The 27728-nt window shown below is 38.7% G+C and overlaps 1 protein-coding gene across 1 annotated transcript; it reads left to right on the top strand.

Moving 5' to 3' along the window:
• The first annotated feature begins 264 nt into the window (after nt 1-264).
• Nucleotides 265-27683, top strand: stk17a (serine/threonine kinase 17a). The gene is made up of 7 exons (XM_058387773.1): nt 265-755; nt 16270-16482; nt 23023-23167; nt 24000-24126; nt 24216-24264; nt 24521-24700; nt 26720-27683. The coding sequence occupies exons 1-7, from the start codon at nt 592-594 to the stop codon at nt 27039-27041; spliced, it is 1200 nt and encodes a 399-aa protein (XP_058243756.1). The 5' UTR covers nt 265-591; the 3' UTR covers nt 27042-27683.
• The last annotated feature ends 45 nt before the right edge of the window (nt 27684-27728 follow it).

Below are 27728 nucleotides of genomic sequence, written 5' to 3' on the forward strand. Positions count from 1 at the left end.
GTTGTTGTTATTATTGCAACTATTCCTTGCTTTTAAGCATTTCGTATGTTTTTATTTGCGACCATTATCATTTTCACATCGTGTAGTCTAAATTACATTCCAAAAAAGAACATTAAATATCTGTCTTGGTGAAAACATTTGACATCTTGGCCCAGTGCCTGAGGGAAACCCTGATTACAAAAGCCCCGCCTTCTCTGGCTGAACTGCCTGTCAATCAAGGCTGTTACCACGGAGACGGAAATCAAAGTGTGTTTGCAGGAGAGAGAGAGAGAGAGAGAGAGCTGCTACAACATACACCACTCATCACTCTGTAGTGGATACGCACACACTTCACAACCAAAATGAAAGTTTCGGAGGTTACTTTGTTATTATAAAGTTGCCGTTTCGTTAAACTCCTGCTGGCGTTGTGTTCGGTTCAATTTGTCGGTTACAGTCAGCTGGTCTGGTTAATTCGGTTAGCCAGCTAACTAACTACTAACAACTAACTACCTAGAACAAAGTTCACAGAGTTGGCGTGTCGTTATTGTTAGAAGCGTCCAGAAGTGCATTAACCGGTAAATTACACTTTATAGCAGTGTTTATTTCGCCGTTATGATTCCTGAATGCCCGTCTCGGACCGTCGAGGCGAGAAACCGGAGCCGGTGGCATGAAGGCGGCCAAAGTCGGTCCGGTTTACTGTGCGACATCCACAGCGTGATCAAGAGAGAGCCCTTCACCGAGTATTACACTCTCATCCCGGGGAAAGAGCTGGGCAGGTAAACACACACACACACACACAGAGAGAGAGAGAGAGAGAGAGAGAGAGAGAGAGAGAGAGTCACACAATCCGATGTACCCATGCATGATGATTTAAACCTTGATTCTGACCACACTTTCAACAAAAACAACATCAAGTGAACTTTCACTCTAAGTCCTCTATACCATGAGTTATCCAACTTTTTGTTTGTTTGTTTTTTAACAATCAGGGACTTCTTAGTACATTTATTATGCAAACATGCAAATATTAGGCACCTTAAAATTGCTGTAAGTGTGTTCGTATTATATTTCGTTTGTTCCACAATTATTATCCACAGCCAGGGAGTTTCTGTGCAGATCCTCAGTTATCTGGAGGTTCGAGTCATGTCAACTGGACTCCTTCTACAGACTTGAAGAAGCTGCTGGGATGAAGTGGTGAAACGTTTCGATCCAACCCATAAAGAAGTCTACTTGACATGACTCAACTTCCAAACAACCAGGGAGGGTTTTCAAAAATTTTTTAGCCCACTTTAATTCACTGGATTTCAGCAGACATCATGCAGCATGGACATAATAACTCATAAAAAGTTATTCAGAACTCAAGGTTCCTTTTTATGTTTCATAGACGTCTTGAACTACGGCTCTATGTAACGCGTATACACCGGACCAAGATGTCCGGTTGTTTCTTCAGGACCGTTTTTCAGTGTGAATGCATAACAGTTCATGCAAAATATCCAGTAAATGCGCAGTACAGTGCATGCTAACTAGATAGGACAGCAGAACAGAAGTAGACAAGAAAAATTGTGATAACAATTGTCTATAAACTGTAAATTTAACCTTATGATGCAAAAAAATGACGGAAGAAGTGAAGCAACATGATGAACCCAGCAAACTTTACCATACACAGATCTCTGGACAAAGCTTTACATGTTTAACAAGTGTGAGGTTCTTCAAGAGTGAGCGCATTGTTTAAGCGATTTCACACTCAGGTGAGCAAGTCAACCAAGTTTAATGGCATTGATTGTTTCTTTGCTGGTTTCCTATTTTGCCTTGTCAGCTATTGTAATATTCAGCATTCTGGTAGGCGGTTAATTTTATTTGGAATTTCGGTTTGTAGTTGAAAAGTGTTTGTAGGACATATTGGTATTCAGTTTTGTAATATATGCTTTTGCAAAATGATGATGCTCACATCAGCCCTTTTTGGTGAGGTTTGTTTTAAAAAAAATGGCGGTTATGTTAGAGTTCTGTTTGTAAAGATCAGGTTTAGGTGATTGAAGCATCTGAACTATTTTCTTTTAAGAATCAATTTTTCAGAACTCATGCATGAAACAGTTTCTCTTATCTCTGGTATTTGCATGGAGTTGATTGTGAATTTCAGTTATGAAGACAACTGTGGGGTCACTGCTGCCTCAGACACGGACACGAAGAGCCACTGCCGGTTAAGTGGTTCAGGTCATCGCTGCAGTATTTATCTGGCAATAAGGATCGGCTTTATTATGTTTCATCAAGAAGAAAAAAAGCGTATCTCATTTAAAAGCAACCAGTAGTGGTTTTAGAAAATGTTATGGCTTCAAAGATAATTTTCTCCCTTATCAGGTAGGTTTATAAAGGTATATATGATTGTAGAAGATCTTAGGAAGATGTGCGTGACTAGAGGTGGGGACTTGTGCTGGTGGAGTAACATAATACTGAAAATGTGCAAAGTTATTTTACCAACTAATCACTTTTAGTTCGTGGTGGATCCGGAGCCTATCCCAGGAACAGTGGACATAAGGCAGGAATGTGCCCTGAATGCCATATGACACCAGACCATTGTTGATTATTTTAACATAGATGTATATCGTAAAATTAATGACAAATTACCGATAATTTAATTTGGGAAATGCTGACTTTCTAGCTCCACCAGAATATCCCTGCTGAGTACTCTTAGTACCCGGGCAAAACCGGTATTCAAATTCAGCACTGTTACTTAGTTACTGTACCTGGCAATGGAAATAACAACACAGTGTTGATGTCATGGATTGGTTACCATAGCATCCTATTACACAGTGTCCATTAGATATATTTATTAGTACGGATTAAAGGTACTGTAGGAAGGTTTAGAGTGTTTTCACACACTGAAGAAATTCTGTAAGGCAGAATTTCCAGTGTGGCTTTTGCTATGTAGTGACTTGACACATCTTACAGACGATGTGTCTTAACCTCACCCCATCTTCCCTTGGTACAAGAAAGAAGAAACCCTGAATTATCCTCGCATGCATTGCATTTGAGCTCGGTCATGTGACGGGGGGGAAAAAAGAAGTTCTGTTCAGATGGTTTGTGGCTTCGAGGCACACGAGTCAGCCTAATGGTCCTCGTCTGTATCATTGCTTGCGGGCTGTCTTCTAAGCCAGGCAGCTCTGAGTGCAAGACATGCAAATTTCACAGCTGAAACTCATTCAAGAAGAAGAGCATTGTCTGTGATTTTGGGCAGGACAAAGAATAAAACATTGGAAGTCTCTTAGCCTTTCTTTCCAGGCCTTCCAGTCATCATTCAGTCTAATTTCTGTATTGGGATGACACGTGTGGGCCAACATCGTGTTTTTTTAGACTTGAAAGCTTTAAAGTAAGGTTTCAGAGTCTGCTAAAGGAATTTCAACAGTGAAAACATTCTAGGACTTTGAATATATTTAAAAGTTTGCAATAGAGCCTTATAAGTGCATATCAAGTAAAAGAGGAGACAACAAACTCTGTTCTCCACTGTATTAACTGTTTCTAGCCAAAAAACAATAAATATGTCTAGATCTTTCTCAAACATCTGTCACTGTGGGTACGTTTAGTATGCTTGGGCTGGCTTGAAACAAAAGGCCTTAATGTTGTACTGTATATGGTGCTAAAAAGTCTGGTTTAATGATCTACCATGCTGGTCCCTGCTGAGTGGCGAGGAAATGTTAGGCTGTCTGGATTTTCGACTGACCCCTGGGATTAGGCTAATTGACATATTTACAGCCAGACTGTAAAACCATCAGTCATGTGCAGAGTTGTTAAGAACGTCAATTGGTACTTTTTCACCGTGTTCATGCTCAACAAAACAGATTTATGGTTCGAGAATGGTATTTTTTATTTTTATTTTCTCAAGTCTGGAGCCTATGAAGCATGATGACAATACAACCCAGTGTTCGACTACTGAGCATTAAGGTCATAGTAGCAAAAGCTAACCAATCACTGCAAATACAAAAATAGTTAAAAATATAGGCTTTCCAGGGTGGAAATATTACTAAGCTCATTTATTTTTATTTTAGTATTACTCTTAATAGTAATAATAATAAGAAGAAGAATTTTTATAATTATTTTTATTATATTTTAAGTTATTTTTTATTATTATTATATTCAAAGTAGTTGCCTGCTTTGCTTGGTCAGTTAGTATTTTACTTCTTCCATCATTCAACAAGCAAAGAAAGAAAAATAAAATACTACTGACTTTCACCCAAAGTTTTTCTTTGTTCCTTTTGTAATTTAAACAAAATAAGCTGTGCTTCAGATGATAACTCTATATCCATACCACTCTTTCAGAAAGCCACCCCCTGCCGCACTACACACACTGGCTTTTAATAATCTGATTAATCAGTTGGCATGGATGACACACAGAACCAAGATAATAAAGTGCAGCATTACATTTATAAGTCTTAACCCTCATGCTAGCCCAACACAGTCACCTCAAGGTTAAACATATAGAAAAGAAATAAAGATGAAGGTCATACATGAATAAAAATCAAATGTTAGTCAGAGGCTTTTGGGCTTTTTGTTAAACGTGCAAACACAATGCTACTCCTGAGCATTTCTTAGGAAAGGATAATGACTACAATCAAGTCGTCCCTTATGTGGGAATTAATCCTTCGTTCGATTTATCTTTGAAGGGGGAACTTGCAGCTTGAAATTATGTCATTTTTAACTTGTGTGCATTTGATCTACAAAGCTAGGAGGGGGAATGACAAGCATGAATGTCTCCATGTTTGTTTTGGGTAGGCAAAAATCATGCATGATGAGTGATGTATGTTTACCTCTTCTAAACGGAGAACTGTATAGTCTGTGTTATAGATTTGACAAAGAAATATGTATATGACCAAAAACAAATACTTAAATGTTACTAGTGTATATATTACTATACAAATATTAATTTTAGTCCTATTATGAGTAAATCATTCTGATGCTGTGAGCAGCCATATTGAGGGTTGAGGAGACAATTCTGCTATTCGGAAGTTGGAAACTCCTGTTCAGAGTTACACATCTGTTTCAGACAGTTTCAGAGTAACTTCACGGTCAGAGATTGACACAAAAATGCACCAGTTATTTAAAATGTAAGGGCAACAAAGCTCCAGTAGTTATTCCTGTTTTTCAACACTAAATATGAAGACCAGTAATTCACGATTACTCAAAACATCCATCCATCCATCCATTGTCTGTACCCGTGTATTCCTAATTAGGGTCACGGGGGTCTGCTGAAGCCTATCCCAGCATACATAGGGCGAAAGGCAGGGGTACACCCTGGACAGGTCGCCAGTCCATCAAACATGATTTCTGAAATATCTGCATATGCGTGACATGATTGTTGTTAATGCACAACAAAGATGGAGCGATTTTTGATTAGAAAGAATAAAAGCAGCTATGCATACCCACCTGACCCACCATCAAACAACACAAAAACCAGAGACAACCAAATTCACTTAGAAATATCAACTAGTGAAAAATGTACTGGTTTCATCCCAAACTCAAGCTGATGGCAATCTTCTGCTAAAAAACACTCAGTTCATGACAGTTCACCAGTGTATATATATATATATATATATATATGTGTGTGTGTGTGTGTCATTGTAAGTTAAATGGTTTCGTGTGTGTGCATATATACACATTTGTCATTTGATGACCATGGAAAATTACTAATAAAAGACTCAAAGATTATAAATGCACCTGAAAATCAACTCCTTAATAAAAAAAAAAGTTTATTTCTGACCCTGATATATTTCTTATATACCCTGGTATATTTGTTAATGCACTTAAATAGCTAGCTAGCTTGGCATAATTTATTACGATTATGCTAGTCACAGTTAAAAAAAAATTTAGTCAGTTAGGTTTTCCGGCCCTGGGAAGCACACTGGAGTTTTTATGTGGACAGTGAACTAGCTAATGTATTTATGATTTGTCCACCCCTGCTTTCAGTGATTTTTCTGTGGGGTTTTTGTACCAGTGTCACTGGCCCATGCCATTGGAAAAAATTCTTCTTTGTAGTAAAAAAAAAACCCACCATATATAAACCATGAGGTGAAATCGGAGTGGTCATGTGGTTTGAAGATTTACAAATATGGATAATTGCAGGCTTGTCACACTGCATTCCACTCTTCAGGGAACACCCAGTCCTGTCAGATCACTACTCTAATGTTGTGCAGTGCTTAGCTTAAAAGGCCTTTGCATGGTGTCTAGGAACTTGAAACACGTTATGAGTTGCTAGAGAATAGACGCAAGTTTATTTGCTCTAAGATAACTGGTCTTTGCAAAACGAGATGTGTAATTTTGTGTGCAAACATTTGGTAAGCCATATCTGGTGTTCCAAAGTTCTTACACTGCAGGGCACACAGCTTTAAACAGCAGCTTGTCATTTGACAGCATTACAACCGCCATGATTTGAAGCCACTCCAAAGTTTTAGTCTAGCAATCAAAAGATTTTCTTTTTTGTATAAACAAATACACTTCTTAACTCCTCTATTTGTTTAAAGAAATCCATCCCAATTCTTATCAAAGTAGTATGTCAAATCTAGCTGTAGTGTGATTTAATTTTGGGATATTATTTGATTGCTGTCAGCCAATTTACAGCAAGATTTGTTTGTTGTTGTTGTAAATTCTGTTATCATTTTGCACAAAAAAAAAGCAGCAGTTATTTCCAGAGTAGCTGTTTCTTTGCACATGCCTCACGCAAACAGCTAATATTTTGCTCTGGTCAGTTGCACTACTATTTAATCCAGATGTCTTTAGATTTCTCATTACAGCTGATTCTGCTTAGGTGCGGTCCATTCTGAAGCGATTAGTTCTATGCAGAGCGTTCCCAAATGGGATTGATCACAGCAGCTTTATATAGGGTCATTCCAAACTGGACACTTTTCTCCAGTGACTACTTCACGTTCAGTGCTGTGTAAGGTGTAAGCCCATGGATTGTGTATTTGTATTTATTTGCATTTGAATTGAAAATAAATTTATGAATTAGCTCTGCTTCAGTATCTGCTTTCATCTTGGACACGGTCCCAGTGAATCCAGAGCCTAGCTGGAGAACACTGGGTAGGAGGAGGGAAGAGACCCTGGATGGGATACCAGTCTTATCACAGGGCACCATGCGCACAGCAGCTCCTAAATGAAACTGCTCAAACTGTCAGGGGGGGTTTTGCTTCTTAGTTCATTTATTTCTAATTATTTTGCAGCACTTTTTCTAATTAGTGTCTGTGATTAGTGTCAGTGCAACAAAAGGCTTTGGCGTTCTTGTGTCCCTTACAAAATTCCCATTGTAACGGGTGGAGCTGCCGTTGTAAGTCCACCATAACATTGCTTGGTTCTTAATGGACGACAGACTATAACTGTTTAGTTGGTGTGTATTTGCTTATGTCCTTCTCCCGAGATACTGTAGCTGATTAGACTATAAGAAAATGAAAAGCTAGAAAAAAACCCAAAATGAAGCCCAACCCTGAAGCTAATTGGAAGCTCTTTGTTGTTCTGCTTGTTACACGGCTACTTGTCAGTTTAACACAGTATACTTACTAGAAGTTTTTTTTTATTACACTAATTACAGACTGTTGTACATGCTTGCAGTTCCAGCACTGCTGATGAATATCCCTAAGGTATGCTAGTAGTAATCACTGAACAAGTAATATTGTTAATGTTTTTAAGGATCACTTTATGTAACAAAACTGCAAGTTAACACAATAAATAAATGATCTGTCATCATTTATTAACATTAATATAAGCTGTATAATATGTCACAGGTAATACAGCTCTACTAATATTTACTTGCTCTCATAAAAAAGGCATTGGGTCCGTCTCAATCAGCTCCCTAGTTCAGTAGTCTGGGAGGCGACCATTTTAAGGACTCTCTTCATAGCAAAATCCTTCCAGTGCTTTTGAACATTTGCTCCCTAAAAAATCCCACAATAAACTACAAAAACCAGGGAACATTGATGCTCTCCAAGTCTCCGTACTGAAAATGACGTATTTTCTGAAGCCTGTCGGCTTAAATGAATCGGCAGACAAACTCTCAGCCAACTTCGGCCACAAAAGTAGCTTGTTATCATTGTTGTTACTCTTAAATGAACACCTATGGTAATAAACTTTATTTGATATTTGAAATAAGGTTTGTTTGAGTCTAAGTTCTTTTAAATATTTGACGATTAAAAAAAAATCCACAAGCCTACGATCCTGCTTAACATACCATGGCAGAAATGATTTAACATGACAGATAATGTCATGATATTGGTCCCGCTTGTTGTTGCTGAATGCCAGTGTTGTTGTTTTACAGCACAAGTGCGTAATCATGTAGATTGAAATTGAGTCATTAGTGTCCCAATGTGTAGTGAGCCAGGGTTCTTGCTAGTACCCGAACGGTGGTTTCACGACATAGGGAGCTGATTGAGACGTACCCATTGGGTTTTTATAGCTCATCCAGTGAAGAAAATCTAGACTCATCATATAAAACCTTTACAGGAACTTCATCAGTCATGCCAAGAATCCGACAGCAGAAATGAGTTCCCTAGCTAAAATGTGCTAAATATTTCTGATGTTTTCACAAAGCATCCCAGCGGTCATCTGAGCCTTCAGTGGCTGTTCATAAAACAGAGTCTGTCATCTTTAATTAAGGTCAGACACCTCATAGGTATTTGGGAGGGCTTTGTTTACAGCCTGTACTCCTCCTGGTCTGGCCATCAGCTAAAGTGGCACGTCATCAGCTGAAAATGTCTCACCCTCCCTCGTAAATCTCAAGGCCACTGCGTGTAGTTCCGTCTCTGGATGGGGTTTAAGGGCCTGTCGGATGTGTGCAGTGTGGTCCCTTTCACTTACGCCACAGGCCCCCCTCTTCCTTTCCCATCTCCTATTCTTACAGAAAGGATCTGTCTCAAGCCTGACAGCTGAGACAGGATACCATGACATCATTGCTCCACTTCTCACTTTGTTTGGGTCTCAGGCTCCGATGGCAACATCTGCGGAGCACCATGGCAATGGTAAGAGGGGAGAGAGGGGGAGGGTGCCCCATGTGAAAGCTAAGTTTGTTATTGAGGCCTTTTAGTGAGCAAGTCTGCCATGCTTGCTTCCTCACCAAGTGTCAGAAAGAAGCTGTGATGCCCATAGTTTACACACTGAGAATGCCATGCTAAACCTTAGGAGGCAGTCACAATGTTTATTCAGTTTATGTTGTCAGATGACCTTTAAGCAGTCTTCGAGTAGACCCCAAAATCTCACAGTCCTGACTTCCACAGATTTTCGTTTTTAAACTGTGAATATCATCAGAGCTTGTTTGAAAACAGCAAGATTACTTTCCAAGGAGAGTTCCCTAGAGTGAACAAACGATAAATTCATTAGCTAGCTCAATGGGCAAGTGTAAGCTCCAGCATCCTGCTCACTTCTGTTTTGGTTGCCCAGAAACCTAATTGACCTGGGATAAAATGGGCCAAATAACATATTGTAATAACATGTGGTAAGATTGTTGGCTAGTTAAGTGCATTAATACAGACTAAGGACAATAAACAAGCAGCCTGTCTGAAATTTATAGTCGCTGCTGATAAAATAGCACCTTGTGTTTTCAACTTTTGATAATAAATCACAAACATGTCAGAAGTGAGCTGTGATGTTCCTTCATCACATCTAAAGTAAAGTGAGTCTGGCCGGCATCTTTATTTCCTCTTGACCCGATAAACTGCTTGGTGATGCATTATGCTAGCAAATATAAAACTAGATATGAATAGATAGTTTAAGCACAGCAAAGTATTGACAGTATTATGAAAGAAGCCAGTAGATTTCATCTCAGAAGGAAGCGATTTGTCCGCCCTCACTACATCACCACTACTTTTGGCATCATTACTGCCGTGTATCGAAGCAAGAGTTCCTGAAAGGGCACAGACGCATCTGAAAACCTTTCTCCGTGACACAGATGAGGTAATGCACTTTCCCAAAGTATTCAGAAATTGTCTGCCTGTGTGCCTGGAGACTGTGTGAATAGATGCCTCTTTCTCCATGTTGAGGTCACATGTCAGAGTTCATTAATTCCTCTTGTCATAGACATAGTGTAAACAGGCCTCTGGTTTCAGTCTTGGAGCTTTTTCCCCTCTCACTGAAAGGGATTTTGAAAGGGAAAGATAAAGATAAGATAAAGATTTTTTTTATAATACTCCTGTCAGAGTGGCTGTAGTTACCTTATAACCTAAGCTGCTTCCTGGGTGACTAATGCTACACAAACACCAGCGCTTTTGCTGATAGGCTTCGGTTGGAGTGTACACAAGCAAAACTTGTTTTCTATTTCTCAAGTACACACAGCTATGATGAGGTGAACTCTCCGTTCTACCTTAAATCGTTTCTTAATTTTAATTGCTGGACTTTATTACTAGTACATTTGTATACACACACACATGAAGAGCTTTCTCTGTTGAGCTCACTTCTCAAAATTGTTATTAAAGAGGATTATTTCAAATAAATCACGGTATGAAAAGAACTAGTTGTCATTAAGAAAAACCTGCAAATGTAATTCAGTAAACTTCCAAATTATGGCCTGCTTGAAAAGTAAAATTTATGTGGTTATGGGGCTAGACATTATTTTAGGTGTTATCTTAGTCTTTAGTGCCTAGGCGTTCGTTTATGCAGCATTTTTAAAGTTATTTATTTAGTCTTTGTACCAAATAAATGCAGTTGGCTTCAATAAGCTTGGGGTTACCAGATCCAACTGTTGGTTTAAATGAATCAACCCACACAATAGGAATAAACTATATATATATATATATATATATATATATATATATATATATATATATAAATATATATATATATATATATATATATATATATATAGATTTATATATATATATATATAAAGAAAACTTGCACTTGTCTGTACATCCTACAATTAACTGTGCAGGAAATACAGGCAACAGTGCATTTATTAACTATCCATCTGTTATTATAACCGAAATGATTTGATGGAGTGATGTATTTTGAATTAAATTTGTAAACAACATAAGTTTTTATGCCAAAAAGTTTTTTTTGCTTCTTCATCTAAAAATCAGGTGGTGGCCAAATCTTGTCTCAAGCCAGCTGGAGCATGGAGCTGCATGACTACATGAAGACCTTTTGCAAACCAGTAAACTAATAACAATCCTGTAAGGATTTGCAGAGTGCTGTCCTCCCTGATATTCTTGGTGGTCACAGAGCTGTGTCATTGAACAGACATTCAGTGATATATTATTTTTATAGTGTTTTTTGCTTTGTTACAGATTTTCTCTAGTGAGTGTGAATGAGATGTACTTCAGTTGGATAGTGTCAGAATGTCACCGCCCTGACGTCATGTCTCTAACATGTCCCTGCCAAAGGCTCTTTGCCAAGCTCTAGTCTTATTGAGTCCATCTGTCAGCATCCTTAAAGCTTGCTTTTTAGCCTTACTGTCATCTATTGATCCCCTTTACTTAAGAGAAAGAGTCCGTGCTCTTGTGTTAATTTGAAAGCCATCAGAAGCCTTCTGTCCAAATTGCTGCTAGTTGATGGAGGGCTGTCAGTGGTAGAGTTTACCAATGTTGCAATACAAATCTTCTTCAACAGGTTAGACTACTATCTGTATGAAACAATGCTGTTCAAAAATAAATTCTTTGTATTGTTTGTTACGGATATTTCTATAATTAGATGGTAATGTAAGTAGGAGCTTTGCTTTGGCCTGTGTCTTACTTAGCAGGTCAGGGGTCTTTGTATAGAGTTCAGTCATAAATGAGACAAAGTATTTTACAGTCGTTTCTGGAGGTTTTCAAAAAGACTGCAGATTTGGACCAAGACATGTCATGTGATTTCATCACAACGCACATTCAACCTCTTAGATTCACATGCTCTGAATATAAGTACAGCATTTCTAGAAAATAATTATGTGTCTTCATTGCTAGGAGTTTAAAAGAAGAAATCTAGTCCTTTTTCTGTATCAAATACATGACTGCCAAAGCATACCGCATGCCACATTCCATACTGTTTGCAAAAACGTGTTGTCCATTAAGAGTTAGTGAAGGTAATGATCTGGGATATTGCACAGTTCCACTGTTTAATGCTGTGGTAAATTGCCGTGGTTGAGCCCACCAGCAAAAAATTTAAATTTAACAAAAATGATAAGTTGGTCAAGAAACATTTTGGGATGGTTTGGAGTAACTTTCCTGGCTAGAATTGCAGACCTATATAGACTGTGGCCCTTCTGTCAACCCTACAGCTGTGCACATGAAAGTCATCTTTTTCAGGACGTTGTCTGTGTCAGGCCATTGGCTTTGAAAATGTGCTGACTCTTCTCCAGAAATATGCTGTGAACCTTTTTAAAGACACTGTAGGTGCAAAATAGCAGACTTGCTTCCCTGCAGCTTAAAGCTTTCACTTTTGCTGGATAAACGGAGTGCGGAATATGAAAACTGTCACAATAGTAAGAATTATCTAGCCAAAGCAGGGGTGGGCAAGTCTGAAATATGTTAGCTAGTCCACCATGCCAGTAAAAATGCTAGTGTGCTTGGCCAGTCACATTTTTGGCTGGAGTCTGTAGCCTATGAGCATAATTGACTAAGCTAGAATGTGATAACTAACATGATGTATGGAGAGTTAGCTGGTTACATGCATTACAAACTATAATAAATAATATATATATATATAAAAAAAAAAAATTATGTATCACACTGTGTTTGTTCTCTGAAAAAGTCATTGGCCAATCATTCACCAGGTAGCTGGGTAGTTCTATTACAGTTTTGCTCCGACTTTATTTTTTTTGCTATTTACACAAACCTGCATGATTCTGAATCTGAAAAAATTGTCACACAGTTGTCATGATAATTAATTTAAGAGTGAAGAGCAGCTCGGTGCTTGTCTTGTGATGCGGAGAACAAGCTGGTAAGAAATGGTGGGAAAATACCAAATTAGCTGATTAAACAAACAAATGGTCAGAACACAAAAGCCGCTTGTTCTGGGCATCTGTGTTTTGTCCATTCTTGCAAACATCATCCTCTTGTAATTGGCCGAAAAGTTCATTTTGTGTACTAAATGGACTAAAGCTAGCTTTAAGTACAAAACAAGGCTTATGAAACATTACACCTCAAAGCCAGTTTCTCCTCATGGTCTCCTCATGGCAAGGAGGTCTATGTAGCAGTGGCCATGCTTTGCCTGATTAGCTGCAAACTTCTGGACTGGCTGCTTTTATGTAAGGGGATTAGAGACGCTCCTTTATTACATTCAGACTTGGCATTCCTGTTTTTAAGAAGCCAGTCTTTAGCAGCAGGGGTCAGATTAGCACACTTCCATAGGAGTGAAGGCATTCTGTAACCGTGCAGTCAAGGTCAATAAAATCCTGTTAGATTTTCATCTAAACGGAAGAGGCGATAGAGCTCCTATGTCAGTTAGCCTCAATCAGTTTGATTAGTACTGGTCTGCTTAGATTGTGTGTTGGGGTGGGATAAAAGTAGACTTAAAGATGTAAAATCTCTCATGTATTACCATGGGTGTCAAAGTGGAATTACTCAAGCATCGCCAGGGTTGCTTCGGACCGTTGAATCACAACCACCAATTATAGGGGAAATAAAATTTTTATAATTCATTATATATAGTTATTAGGCTTTGCGACTGGTCCCTTGAATCGAATTGTAATGCTGCTTCATGACAATATTTAGTGTTTTATGTGCTATACACTTAAAATGTACTTGAATTGATTTGAATTGGTCTAATGACATTAATAAATGTAATTAAATGTGTTCTTTGAGTGGAATGTTTAAAGACAGACCCTGAAAAATTCTCTGGTATATTCAATTATGCAGCTAGACCTTACAACATCAGGATTTGCCTCCACTCTCGGTTTATAATGAGCTAATAGCGTGTCTTATAGTGCAATCAGGTGCTTTACTGGGTGAGTTTGACCCTTTAGAATAGGTTTCAGAAATCATTAACCAATTCAAAATTTTTGGTAAAGCAATATTACAGATATGTCAACAGTACTCTCCAAAAGTACACCGCGATGCAATTTATCACATTTATCAGACATTTATTTCTCTTCCTTCCACCTTCCCTAGTTTCAAAGAGGAAGGCAGTGGCAGCTGTATGTAGTAAATCTGTAAGTGAGGCAGACAGAATGGGGCTGAAAAATTGGGGGATGTTTCCTGTGGGCCCTGAAGCCCACTCCCTAATCTATGATTCTCACATGAGTGCTGTCAGCAACCGTTTCTGTCAGGGACCAAGGGATGACTTTCCACCAAAAAAGCAGCTGCCTTACCATGCTATACTATAATATAGTGAACATTAGTGATTTAAATAATTAGATACTTTAATCACTAATATTAATCACTGTTTACTACAGGTGAACAGTGATTTGATCTTTAATTGTCTGTCTTTAATGTACTCATCTGATTTGACTACTTTAACCAATTTAATAAACAAAGTTTATTTCCCATTTAAATATTTCTGGTTTGTATTTACTTAACCTTTTTTTTTAAGTGTCAAAATTATGAAAGACTTCCTATCAACTACAATGTGTTGCTTTATGGTATAGAACCTACCTACTCTGTTGCATGCCTAACACTCACCAAGATAAACTCAAAGATTTTTCTCGATCTGTTACCTTCATTACAAGCTGTGCTGAGTGCAAGAGATCTATGATAGAAGCCCTACCAGACTATATGCGCAATACTAAGACTATAAAGGGAATTTATTCCGATTGGAGGAATGCCCATGATCCATTTGCAAGTGTCTCCAAACTTGTTAGACATTACAGGAAGAGATTCCTATATTATTTGAGTAATAAATAACTGTAGCTTTTCAGAAATCATGTGTACCTAGAGATAATGGTGGAGCTGCTTTTTTTTTTTTTTTTATAAAATTCTGGGGCCTTGTAAAAATTTGGGGGAATTAATATGCAACAGAAATAAAAAGTGATTCTTTATAAACTGTACTATTTAGCATATGGGATAACTGCCATATTGTTTGCAAACTTAAAGACAGGACCTATAGATATATTGGTATCTTTCCAACAACTGGATACAAGCTGTGTTGTTCCTGCAACATGATTTCTGTGCATACATATGACTGGTTTGTCACTTTCTGCTATTTCTTAAAGACAAGACTGAACTATCAAGTTCACACAGTATCCAACTGTGAGCAGGAAATGCACCCTGCCGATCACTCCTCTGGTCATGATCTCCCATGCAAACACTTTCCTTTGCTTACATGTTTGAAAGTGCTAGAGGTTGAAAGGAGAAGATCTATCATATCGCTAACTCGCGTGTCTCAGAGGACGAGCATTAACCATGCTTTGAAAGTGCCGAATTGAGCAAGGTAGCGTGTTCATGGTCATACATGCACAGAAGTCTGGCTTGCTGCATTGTAAATCACTGCTTGTTTAAGTAGGGATTTGTCTGGTGACAGCTTTCTTCCAAGGTCACCTTCCAGTTCAAAGGAATTCTTTTTTGTTGAACAGAACACCAAGCCTATCACAAGGTTAAATCAACAGCATTGCAGTGGAAAGGTCAGTTTCTCACACTGAGATGTTTTAAATTGACTATATTATGAATGGCTCATTGTGTTGCTCAGTTTTGGGGTTTTTTTAAGCATAGAAATTACTTTTTTTTTCCTGTGACATTGAGACCAACTTAATCATGGCTGGTATAACCATAGTGAAACAAATTATTAGTTAGGATGCTAAGGGCATAATAAATCTCAGCAGGGGGGATGTCATCTCGAAATATAAAAGGTTTCCCCCAGGCAACAACCACTGTCTGTGTGAAAGAGAGTCTCACCTTTTAAACATCCTATCCAAAAGTGGGTCACCCACCACAAAGTGGGTACTTGATTGTGAGGGGAAAAAGGGAGGACTTGGGCAGCTAATGATTTCATTCCTTAAAAATGCAAGTAGGACAAAGGCACGTTCAGCCTTGAGGATAACAAGTGTGCCATCCTTATACAACTGGTCACCCCCCACCAAATACACTTTTAACCACCCACTAGCTCTTCTTTCAGTGGCATGAAATAATACTCTGAATAAAGGGTCTATGTGTAGCCTACAATGGCTAATGCAATGCAAACGAATTTATCCTTACCAGCAGGTCTTGGTTTATCAGCTTGAGGAGTAGAGTTTGTTTAAAATTGCAGCATTTTTGATTATTCCTTACATTCTCTGGTATGTTGTTACTGCCCACCTTTTCAGAATTTATGAATCTATCCTTTGTGTTGTACACAGAATATGCAGTGAGAGGTCTGTGTGTCTCGCTTCACTAACTTCACGAAATGCACTTTATCTCTCTGTCACCTCCTCACTCTCAGGGGCAAGTTTGCAGTGGTGAAGAAGTGTGTTAAGAAGAGCACTGGTCGAGAATATGCTGCCAAGTTCATGAGGAAGAGGAGAAAGGGCCAGGACTGCAGAGCAGAGATCATTCACGAGATTGCCGTGCTGGAGCTGGCATCATCCTGCCACCGAGTGGTCAACCTGCATGAGGTCTACGAGATGCCCAGCGAGATGGTGCTTGTACTAGAATTGTGAGTATATACATATAGAGGTGATTTGTATAGGAGTACTTGTTCAGCAGTACTTTATGGTACGGATAAGGTTTTACTCTCCAATCAGTGTCTTTTTTACAGTGAATAACATGATACTGTGAAAAGTGTACAATGTTACGTTCAATTACATTATATCACTATATCAATATCTCAAGATCATATTGCCCAGTCCTAGTACTGTCATTTTACTCTTCAGAACAGGATACATAGTTTTCAGGAACTATAAAATATGATCAGCATATAATCAAAACTAAAATATGGCTTATCATTAACAAAAGATAACCAAGAATGAAGGTTTACTGTATTAAAGTATTATCATTTTTTATTTTTTTAATGAGTGGCCTTGTGGGAACTAGCAAACTGCATAGTGTGTAAAGATGATTAAGATGAGTGAGCCTGCATGTGTTTGCCCTACAGCTTCCTCAATGCTGTGTGACCTGTTTCCCAGTGATTGCACTGGCCCTCTGTATATACACACAAACACACAAACAGTGCGAGGGAGGGAGAAAGAGAAAGAGCAGAAGAGTTACTATCTACTGTCAGTTAAATCTGCAACACATAGACTGTTCTAAAATATTTGTACAGTATTTCAATCATGATGAGTGTTTTCTGCAATGATCAGAAGACATGAACACGCAATACATTGTGGTAAGGGGGAAAAAAAGCATGCAGGTTAAAAATTAGAATCTGGGGTTTGGTATATGCCTTTTAATATAATCATATTAGTTACTTAATTTGAGCTCGTGCAAGCTGTATGTATGCTTAGTGTTTGCTGTACTGATAATAAGTAAATAATATCAAAGATACCAAATAATTGCAAAAAATGCTGATAATTAAGAGCTGCATAATATACTGTTGTTGGCTGTATATTTGGGCAACCAGGTTGCAGCTCTTTTAGACTGCATTAAAAATAATAGGAATGTTTCAGAGCTTTCATTCATTAATGTACAAAAATAATCATTGCAGGAAAGGGCGAGCTTGGTGGTGTGTTACAGGCCTGTGTCACAGAACACCTCCATTTTTATTTTTGTTGTCTGACCTACAGTCATTTGTCTGCACTGGCCTGAGTAGCGTTCTTCTAATTAAAAGATTATAGACTAACAAGAATTTTATAACCAGTATGGCAGAGATGTTTATATTCAGTCACATTACCCATTTTTATAGGTAATAAAGTTTGTTCTGCATCTGTTCAGACTCATCTGTAAGCCTCATTCATAGAGCAGCATGACTTCTCTCTTTCAACACCTCTCTCTCAATGCAGGGTCAGGCTCATTTCCTTTCTCCTACCAGTAAATGGCATGCGGTCAGTTCCTTTTTAGTTCAAGTCCATCATCTGGTCACCCTCACACCCATGTCCCAACAGCAGCTGGTGATGAGCTGCTCACTGAATAGGAATTTGGGCTTTCCAGTGGATCAGCAATATCGTTTATTAACTCAGGAATGATTTAGAATATTCCCATGTATGTATCATTGTGTTTCAAGTCAGCTAAAACACTCTTTAAAAAAAAGTCGTAAACCTTGACTTTGTGAGAAGATTTTACTGTGTGCAAATGGAACTGAAACAAAGATTTCACCCATAATAAGCTTAGAGTGTAGACATTTCCTCTCCGTCTCTGGTTCTTAGCCTTAAACATTAAGAGCATACAACATCCTTGTTTACAGATTTGTAAGTAATGTAATGCACATTGAATGGTGAACACAGGTTTTTGATGAACATCAGCCCTGTCAGATTGGTTAAGAAGTCATTTAAGTCTAGCTTAAATGGCTGAAAAATCAACAGACGTTCATCAAAGGTGGGGGGGGGGTGCAGGAAATGGGTCATAGTGCATTGTGCTTTTGTGAAAATCCATCATGTTAAATGAGAGCAAACCTAATAAAAAGTTAGTTGTTAGACCCTTTTCATTCATTCTGTCCCCCCCCCCACTTTTGGGTCTATTTTGGGGCATTGGGGTGATTTGGAGGAGGGAAGGGGACTTTGGCTTTGGTTGGGGTCAGTCCACAATGATAGAAGCCTATTCATGGTTAATAGTGTTTTTTTTGTTTTTTTTGTGGGGGACTTCATCAGCCGGGGCTCAGTAACGTGCCCTCATTGCACTCCGAGCTCAAGCTGAGAGTTCATAATGTCACTGTGTTGTGCAGAGGCATGCGAGTGCCTGGACTGTGGAGAGCTCTTGCTCTATATATTACAGCTCCCATATGTAATAGCTGTAATGCATGTGCAAAAGTATTTAAATTATCTAATACATATTGAATTAAAAATATATATTTTTTTGTTCTTTTCAAATAAAAAAAAATGCTTAAGGACTGTTATCCAAAACTAATCTAGCAAAAAGTGGAGAATAGCATTAAACAAATTATCCTATTGACCTGTCTTCATAATAAAGTACCATTGAAACAAGCTATGTCTTTGTTCACTACAGAGTTTCCAAAATGACGCACGATGTAGACCTCTGCCTGATTGAGCAGAAATATAAACAGACGCATGACCGTACACCTTTCAGCTACTGCATTACACTTAATACTGTAGCATGCAGATGATACAGTCTAAAGCTTCTCGCTTGACATGGTGACAGAGGAATACTTTTAAACATGTATTCACTGTCTGTGCATCTTCTTTCAGCTGTTTCCTCCCCAGAGTGTAAAAGCAGAGCAGCTGCAGCAGCCCACAGGTGATATGTGAGCCTGAAGGCCTTGCCTTGAAGAATGCGGTGGGCGTATAATTAAGGAGTTTCGCCGATGGGGAATAACCAATCATGATTCGCGTCCAGAAACTGTAAGGTTTAGCAGCTGCACTTGTCTCGCTCCTGCTCAGATGACCAGTCAGAATGTGGTGCTCTGTAGTGTTTATGCAGGTCACTATGAGTTTAGATTACAGTGTCTTACTGGATGCAGTGGCCATTATCTTTAATTATTCCACTGCATTGTTGATTTAACAATTCTGATTGGGCAGGAAGTGTTTTTTTAAACAGCAACTCTGACAGTAGTGTGAGCTTTAAGGTTTATATTAATGCTTTTTTGAATTCGCTATTGATTATATGATAACAACTGACATAGAAACTTTTATGGTATGAAGCTATGCATGACGGGTAATAAATGTTGCATAGTTGATTTGTATGACGTTTTTGGTGAGGAGATTCACCAAACTTAGAGACCAGTTATTAACTGATTTCACCAATGTTCCACGGCATTAAATGGGTATGGATAACAGTAACTCTTCGTAACTCTCTGACCGCATCAAACCACCCCCTCGTTGATTATTTTTCTTCAAGTAATGGTGTATGCTTTACATACTATAGAGCTGAGTATCTTGAATCCAGGTGTTGGGGAAAGTTTTGAGCATTTGCCACTGCTGCACATGTGCGCATCTTAATTAAAGCCTCTATTTAATTTTGAGGATATTTACTGAAGTGGTCAGCTGTGAATCTTTGTTCTTAAAGTCTGCCACTAAACCATTTATGCGTATTAAGAAAACCAGTTCCTTGTAATCTTCTCTGCATTTTCCAACTGGGTTACAGATTGTAAAACTTTGCTGCTATTTCTGTTGCCAGCATCAAGGAGTCCTTTGATGTAGGCCTAATTGCAATTAATTACTCGGACAGGCTCAACATGCTGTACTCATTTGACAGTAAGCAGCAGGACCTAGAAATAGATCCGCCGCTAAAGCTCGTCTTTTGTAAGCTGTTAGACACTTATTGTACAAGAACAGCTTTCATATTTAAAAGAGGACTGAAAAGCGTCTTGCAGGGTCGGGGCCTGGATTTATCTGTGTGTCTGTGTGTGTGTGTGTGTGTGTGTGTGTGCTAAGGGCTTTCAGATTAATGAAAGCTACAGTAACTCCATGCTGTTTGAGTTCTGTGGTGTCCGGACATGCCCTTACCCAGCCAAAAACGTGACCTACTTATGATTTGGCCAGATTTTCATTTTTCCCTTCTCATTTTAGTCTGGTGTTTAGAGTCTAATGGCCTAGCTTGGCATTTCTAGACTGTAATTACTGCAACCTCACAGCAGAGCGTTCGCATTTTTTAAATCTTTAGAAGAACCAGAAGGAGCGGCCAGCTCTGAAATCAATCACAGTCTCCAGCTGGTCAAGTGCTAATTGCTTTTCCCTACAAGTCTGTTTTATTAGTTGCGGGGAGGTGCTGTTCTTGCTGTTTGCTAAACACTGAATTACTCATTTGAAAGTTAAGGCAATATTGACTAATGCTGACTAAAGTCTAATTTCAGTCATATCACCGGATGCTTTGGATTACGCCATTCTATAAACGTTAGTAAGCTTAGCCTTATCTGCTGATAATGTACCCAGGTAGTGTGATCTGTTGCATACGGTATATAGCTTTCTCTATTTCTGTTTTAGGTATTAAAAAAAATGCTCTGGCAAAAAGTGGCTTGGATAGCCTGCAAGTTAAGTTTGTTTAACAAATTAAAAATTATTAGTACTTATAAGTAGTCAGTGACTTTTGTCTTAGTAAGCTAGCAAAGTGACTTCTATTCCAGTTCAAGTGAAAGAATGTCTTGAGTATGTAATGTCATTTTATCACATAATATCTTTTTAACTTATCTATATACCTTTTTAACTGTACAAATTATTGCAAAGCAGATTTACATAAATAAGAATGTAGAATTATATCCTTAAAGAGGAAGCCAGATGTGATGGTAGCAAAGGAAAAACTCCCTGAGACTAAATGAGGAAGAAGTCATGAGAGGAACCAGACTCCGAGAACCCTTCCTCTTCTGGGTGTCCGTGGTTAGTGAGATTATAAAGCACTACAGAATACAGATGTTAAGCGGTGTTGAAAGGATGTTCGGAATGAGCTTATCGTGAATATGTTTATGATTACAGCAGCAGGTTTTCTTCTACAGTGTCTAGGTGAGATCCTGCACTGAATCAAGGGGTTACTCTTGGACATAAAGTGCTTTTGGGAAGTGCAGATGTTTAGGGTTACCATGTGCGACCATCCAAAGCAACAGAAGAAGTGTCACAAGTGCAGAGGCTTAAAGAAGGAGTGAATAAATGGACAGGCAGGTCCTGTTGAAGGTGAAGGCAGCAGGAGCACACATACTTCTAGAAAGGGGTAAAGAGAGAATAGAGATTATTATGTATATCCTTATCATACTGTGGATTAAAAGGGTGTACATTGTCATGAGAGTCTATGTGGTCATGAGAGTCTATGTGGTCTCTCAGCAGAAGAAAAGATGCTTTGAAGAGCAGATCCACATGCTAGAGCTCAGGGCAGGAGGTCCCGAATCCCAGCACCGAACATTGAATTAAATACATACTCAGTGAATTCTGAGACCTTTTGCAAATCAGCCACAAATGACAACAGATTAGTTTGTGCTTGTTGAAATGTATGTAGAGAATCAAGTACAAAATATTTTGTCTCATCATCAGTGTAAATCATTACAGAGTATTACTCTGTTTGTTGAGTGTTATGGGAAAACTACAGAATAGGATTACAGATCGTGCAAACACTGATCCAGGATTAACCAAGTACTCACTAAATCTTACACGTGCACGTAGTTACATACACATACTGTATTGTACATGCAGCTAAAACAAATATGTTTCAAATAAGGTAAAAGAATATCACCCTGTGTGCTTTATTCTGAACTCTCTCGTCATCTGTGCTCAAATCCATTTTCAAGCTATCAGTCAGCCACAAGGACAAATGAACATAAAACAATATGTAGCCCATAGCGAGACCTGATCGACTACAGCCCTGTGTTTAAGGTCGCTCATTCTCTCTTGTCCATGCTGTAATTGCATTTGACATGCCGTCTGCTCCGAGAAGCTCAGTAGACATGTGATTGTCTGGCTTCTTCTAAGGTTTTAGCTTCCCTTTTATTTAGTAATATTAGCTATTTCTGTCTAAAAATCAACCAACTGCATTTTATGTTGTATTTTTTTAACAAACTTTGTACAAATGAATGGATATTGGCAAGAAGGAATGTTCCCAGAACAAATAATAAAGAAGAAATAATGTCGTGTTCATACATTAAGTTTAGCCAGGACAGTAATGTGTCTGTAATCTGTCTCTAGTCTTGGTGTGTGTGTGTGTGTGTGTGTGTGCATGCACATGCTGATGACTGTGCTTGTCTATTCCCGTCATTACAACACAGTCATGCCCTTGTGGTGATTTACACTGAGGTTAAATTAAAGCCGTAGACTTAAGGACATCTGACCTAGCACTGATCGGTAAAGGGCTTCCCATTTTCTACAGTAATAATTCATCTGAAATGACTTGGTGTTAAAAGGTTATCACAGAGTAGCTCGCATACCTTTGTTGGGGGAGCTACCAGGTGGTCCAGGGGCAATAAACACTTTTTTTAAGGAATGTGACAAAGGAGTGCAGACAGAAAAAATATCTGTTGCTCACTCTATAACCCTGAATCCATATGACCTGCAAAAAATCCTGCAAGGCGTTTGTTTTGTACAAGCAGGGACAATCTGTAGAACGATGAATATTTCAAGTTAAGCATACAACAAGTCTTATGAATTATGTATCGTGTTTGCATCTGTAGTGCTGCCGGTGGAGAGATCTTCAATCGGTGTGTGGCAGAGAGGGATGAAGCCTTCAAGGAGGAAGATGTGAAGCGACTGATGAGGCAGATCCTGGAGGGCGTAGCTTTTCTTCATAAGAACAATGTGGTTCATCTGGATCTGAAGGTGACAGTATTCAATTATTGACATGATGAACCTATCAGTTTAAAATTTTTTATTTACATGGTGGTGGTGTATTTGTTATGCATTGCACAAAAAAGCTGTGGTCAAACATGGCTTGCAACAATGACTTTTAAAAAGCAACTGGGGAATATGTGATGCTAGAGTCCACCTTGTGGTCATTTGTTGTCAGTGTTTTCTTTTTTAAAGGAGCAGTGCAATGTATTGTTTGCATAATTTAAATTGTAATCAGCATTTCCACTTAACTGGATATAAAGAGGGAGCAACATTAAGTTAGGACTACTTAAAACACTTAAATAAAGTAAGGTTATGTATGTAAAAAGGTGTTGAAAGTCAAGAGTGTTACACATTTAAGTAGCTCATCAGATCATTATCAGGGTGTGATATATACAGTACATATCCTCTTTTAATGACACCAATATGTTAAAGACTATATTTCAGTCGTATTCTTCACAGTAGGCAAATCATGAAAATAAACTGGAAATGAACAATGAGACTCGGCAGCTGTAGTCTGCTCTGCGTGGTCGAGGGTCAGCTGCCAAACTGAAGTGCAGTTTGAAATTTCCTACTGCAACAAGCATGATCTGCAATCCCCCTCAAATGCAAATTAGGAGCAAAAGGATTTAAGACACACATATTGTGTTTTAAATTTTTTCAGTGGTTCTGGTTGTTTTATGAAGTACTGCATAGTAATTTGACAAGTACATGTAGCACCATTGGCAAGTGTTTAGCCTGATATTTCACTGCTTTACAGAATAATTAATGGAGCTGTGACCTCAATTAACAAATTTTTGTTTTTGTTCTTTAATCTCTACAGCCACAGAACATTCTCCTGACCAGTGACGATCCTCTCGGGGACATTAAGATCGTGGACTTTGGCCTCTCGAGGATGGTGAGCAGTAATCAGGAAATCAGAGAGATCATGGGCACACCTGAGTATGTTGGTAAGACATGCTGTGGCTTGTCACACTCAATTTGGACTGTCTTCGATTTTTGTCTTTTTAAAATCCTAATTTTTTTTCCCCTTTTCTAGCCCCAGAGGTTCTTAATTATGAGCCCATTAGCACAGCCACTGATATGTGGTGAGTAGTCTTTCTATAAAGGTCTTACAAGTACTCAGATATTTAATTCACTAATGATGCATAAATAAAACCAACAAGGCTGTTTAATGCAGTACATAAAGTACAACATAGCATAATGCTGACCTTCTCAGCATGGGTGGAATGGTAGTAGCCAGGACTTATAAGCAGCCCTGCATCATGAAAGCTGTTATCATAAAATGTTATGCAAATATTATTCTCGTCTTTTATTTATTTATGTATTTATTTTTTTTGGTAGGAGTATCGGTGTTCTTGCCTACGTGATGTTGACCGGTATGTCTCCATTCCTGGGAGCCGACAAGCAGGAGACCTTTCTCAACATCTCGCAGATTAACGTCAGCTACACCGAGGAGGAACTGGAGCGGCTGGACAAGGCGGCCATCCACTTCATCAAGTCTTTGCTCATCAAAGAGCCTGAGTATGCACAGCAGCACATCTCAGAATACTATCAGCAGAGTTGAATGAGAGCACTTTTTAAGCATTTTAATATCAGAGGTGCATTAATCGGAAATTCATCAGCTAGCACACCGTACAATTAATTCCACTTCCCAAGGAGAGGAAATCTCCGTAGTCCTTATCCTCGAATTATATGATCTCTGATGTCTCTGCCTAAAATTTTAGCCTTGAGCTGTGGTTTTAATCTTCTTGCGTTACACGTATACAGATAAAAAAAAATGTTATTGCAGTCTGGCCATGACAGTCCCTCCAGGAGTTTTTTGTGACTGAAAATGCTTGATTTCGCTGCAGGTTTGTTTTTTTTTACTTACTGTTTTTTTGTGGAAAACTAATTGAATTGGCAAAATTGCAAACACTGGATTCTTCTTTAAAACTAGGGCCCATGAAGACACGTATGTAACGACTGAATGCATGTTGTGATGACATCACATGACACGTCTTGGCCCAAATCTGCGATAATTTTGAAAAATGCTGCTGTTTTTGCATTTATTTCTGTGCTCGTGAAATCCTGGAGGGATTGCCAGGACTGTTTTTGTTCGCAATCTATAAGCAGAGTTTCAGGGTAGCTTTGTTCTATGTTTAATTCAAGAATTTTTCTCACACTGTTTCCGCATCCTTGCACATTGTGTAAAAAAGAAAAAAATTCTTTAAAAGTACTTCTTCCAATCTACTGTGTGTATTTTAGCAGGCAGTGAGAATCAGTAGGCAGTGAGGCAGCACCATCATGAACTATTGGAACCGACTGGAGAATATTTCATTAAATTGTCCACTCACTGTAACAACCGTACACCTACTCATTCATGCAATCATGACAATGATATTGCACAATAAAGTGACAGCAAAGCAGTGCACAGACTCATGCAAATACAGGTCAAAACCTGCCAAGAACTGGTACCTGATGCAACAGTGAGGACAGACTCACTGAACCGGACAAATGAAGTCTGGAAAAAAGCTCACATGGTCTCATTCTTGTCTGTCCAGTTTGGGCTTGAGCCTGTGCTCACTGTAGTATCAGATTCCTGTTCTTGGCTGACAGGAGTGGAACCTGATGTGGTCTTCTACTGTTTTAGCTCGTCCACCTTAAGGCTTGTTATGCATTCTTTTCAGCTTACTGCAGTTGTGAAGATTATATGAGTTACTGTAGCTTTCCTGTCAGTTGAATCTAGTCTGTCTTTTTTTCCCTCTCCACACAATTTGTATAGATTATAGGTCATTGCTTAGAGTGCCTAGAGACATGAAAATCCTTATTCTGAAATGCACATCATCTTATCTGGCACCAGCAATCATGCCACGGTCAAAGTCATTGAGAAGACATTTCTCCTAAATTCTGATGCTTGATGTGAACATGAACTGAACTGTATAGTGCACAGGTGTATGCCAAAGGATGATTGGCTTAATGGATATCTGCATGAATGAGCAGGCGTACAGGTTTCCGTATTAAAATGTGTAGCAAATAAAAATTTGTTTTGCAGACATCAGTCAAACATTTGTTTTTTTCTCTGAGTGGACAATAGGGGAATAAAATGCTGGTGTCCACCTTATGTGTATCCTAATGAACCTACTTGTCCACCTCGAAACTACAAAAGGATCATTTTGGGGATGTGGTAGCTTAGCAGTTAAGGTATCCAACTACTAATCAGAAGGTTGCAAGTTCGAATCCCAGGTCCACCAATGTGCTATTTCTGGGCCCCTGAGCAAGGGCCTTAACCATCAATTGCTCAATTGTATAAAATTAGATAAATTGTAAGTCGCTCTGGATAAGGGCATCTGCCAAATGCCAGAAATGCTAATAATAATAATAATAATACAGTAACAGCCTGGACACATTCTGCTTGTCCCATACACCATGGTTACTGAGTTGTCCATCCCTGTAGTATATTTGAACCCATCTCATTGTCTTGAGCTGTTATAGTATTAGAGGTCTGACTTTCTAATTTTTAACGAGCACATGTTAAAAACGGAATCCGTCTTGTTTGAACAGAGATCGTGCCACCGCAGAGGAGTGCTTGAAACACCAGTGGCTACAGACACAAGGGACAGACTCTGCAGAGGAGAAGGGAAAAAACACGGCCTCATCCATCCCTAAGCCAGTCAGCTCGGCTGTATCCACTCAGCACAGTGAGGAGGAGGAAAGCAGACTGACGGAGGAGCTCATCGTCATGGCAGCCTACACTCTAGGCCAGTGCAGGCAGTCCTCAGACAAGGAGAGCCTGACCCCAGAGCAGAAGGCTATCTCAAAGCGCTTCAAATTCGAAGAGCCCTTCGCAGGCCTGCAGGAGGTGCCAGGAGAATTCATCTACTAAACTGCATGATGGTCAGCCAGCCACTAAGCTCCAACTAACGCTGCACTTCTGACAAGTCATTTGTTTGTTTGTTTGTTTGTTTGTTTGTTTTTTTAGCCAAACTGTATATTTGTTTTTATTTGTTACTTTTTCCTACTTTTTTTGCCATTTTATTTTTATGGATTATATTATTAAAGACTAAGCCTTTGTATGGTACTTAGTTTCTTTCTTTCGTGTGGTGTTTTCCTTCCTGCATGTAGGCCATCACCTCTCTTCAATACAACTCCTTTTCCTTGTTTTCCCTGATTTCTATTTACATTTCATGACCTTTTCTTTGTCGTTTGGGTGTATGTTGGTTGTGCAGGGGCAGCACAGGGCTTTTGGAATTATATGTAAATTAAACTAATTTTAAGAGTTATGTCTGTACGTTTTAAAAAGCCATGTTGCGTGTTCACATCCTGACCGGTTTTTGTCAGACCATCAGTGGGGTGATAATCCCTAGAAATTACATGTTTCCCGTGACTAAGTGTATATTATTGCCTTTTTAAATGTCCGGTCGTTGTGAATTGTTCAGTGTAAAGAGTGTTTCTTTTGAATGACAAGATGCTTGACCGTGATTGTCCTGATATTGTAAATAAAAGTTCCTTTGAACATTTGAAGAAGTTTCCTGACTTTGTGTGTTAATTTGTATTGAGTGTGAAAATGAGT

The sequence above is a fragment of the Hemibagrus wyckioides genome, linkage group LG01 (assembly GCF_019097595.1).
Source record: "Hemibagrus wyckioides isolate EC202008001 linkage group LG01, SWU_Hwy_1.0, whole genome shotgun sequence".
In the NCBI taxonomy this organism is placed as follows: Eukaryota; Metazoa; Chordata; class Actinopteri; order Siluriformes; family Bagridae; genus Hemibagrus; species Hemibagrus wyckioides.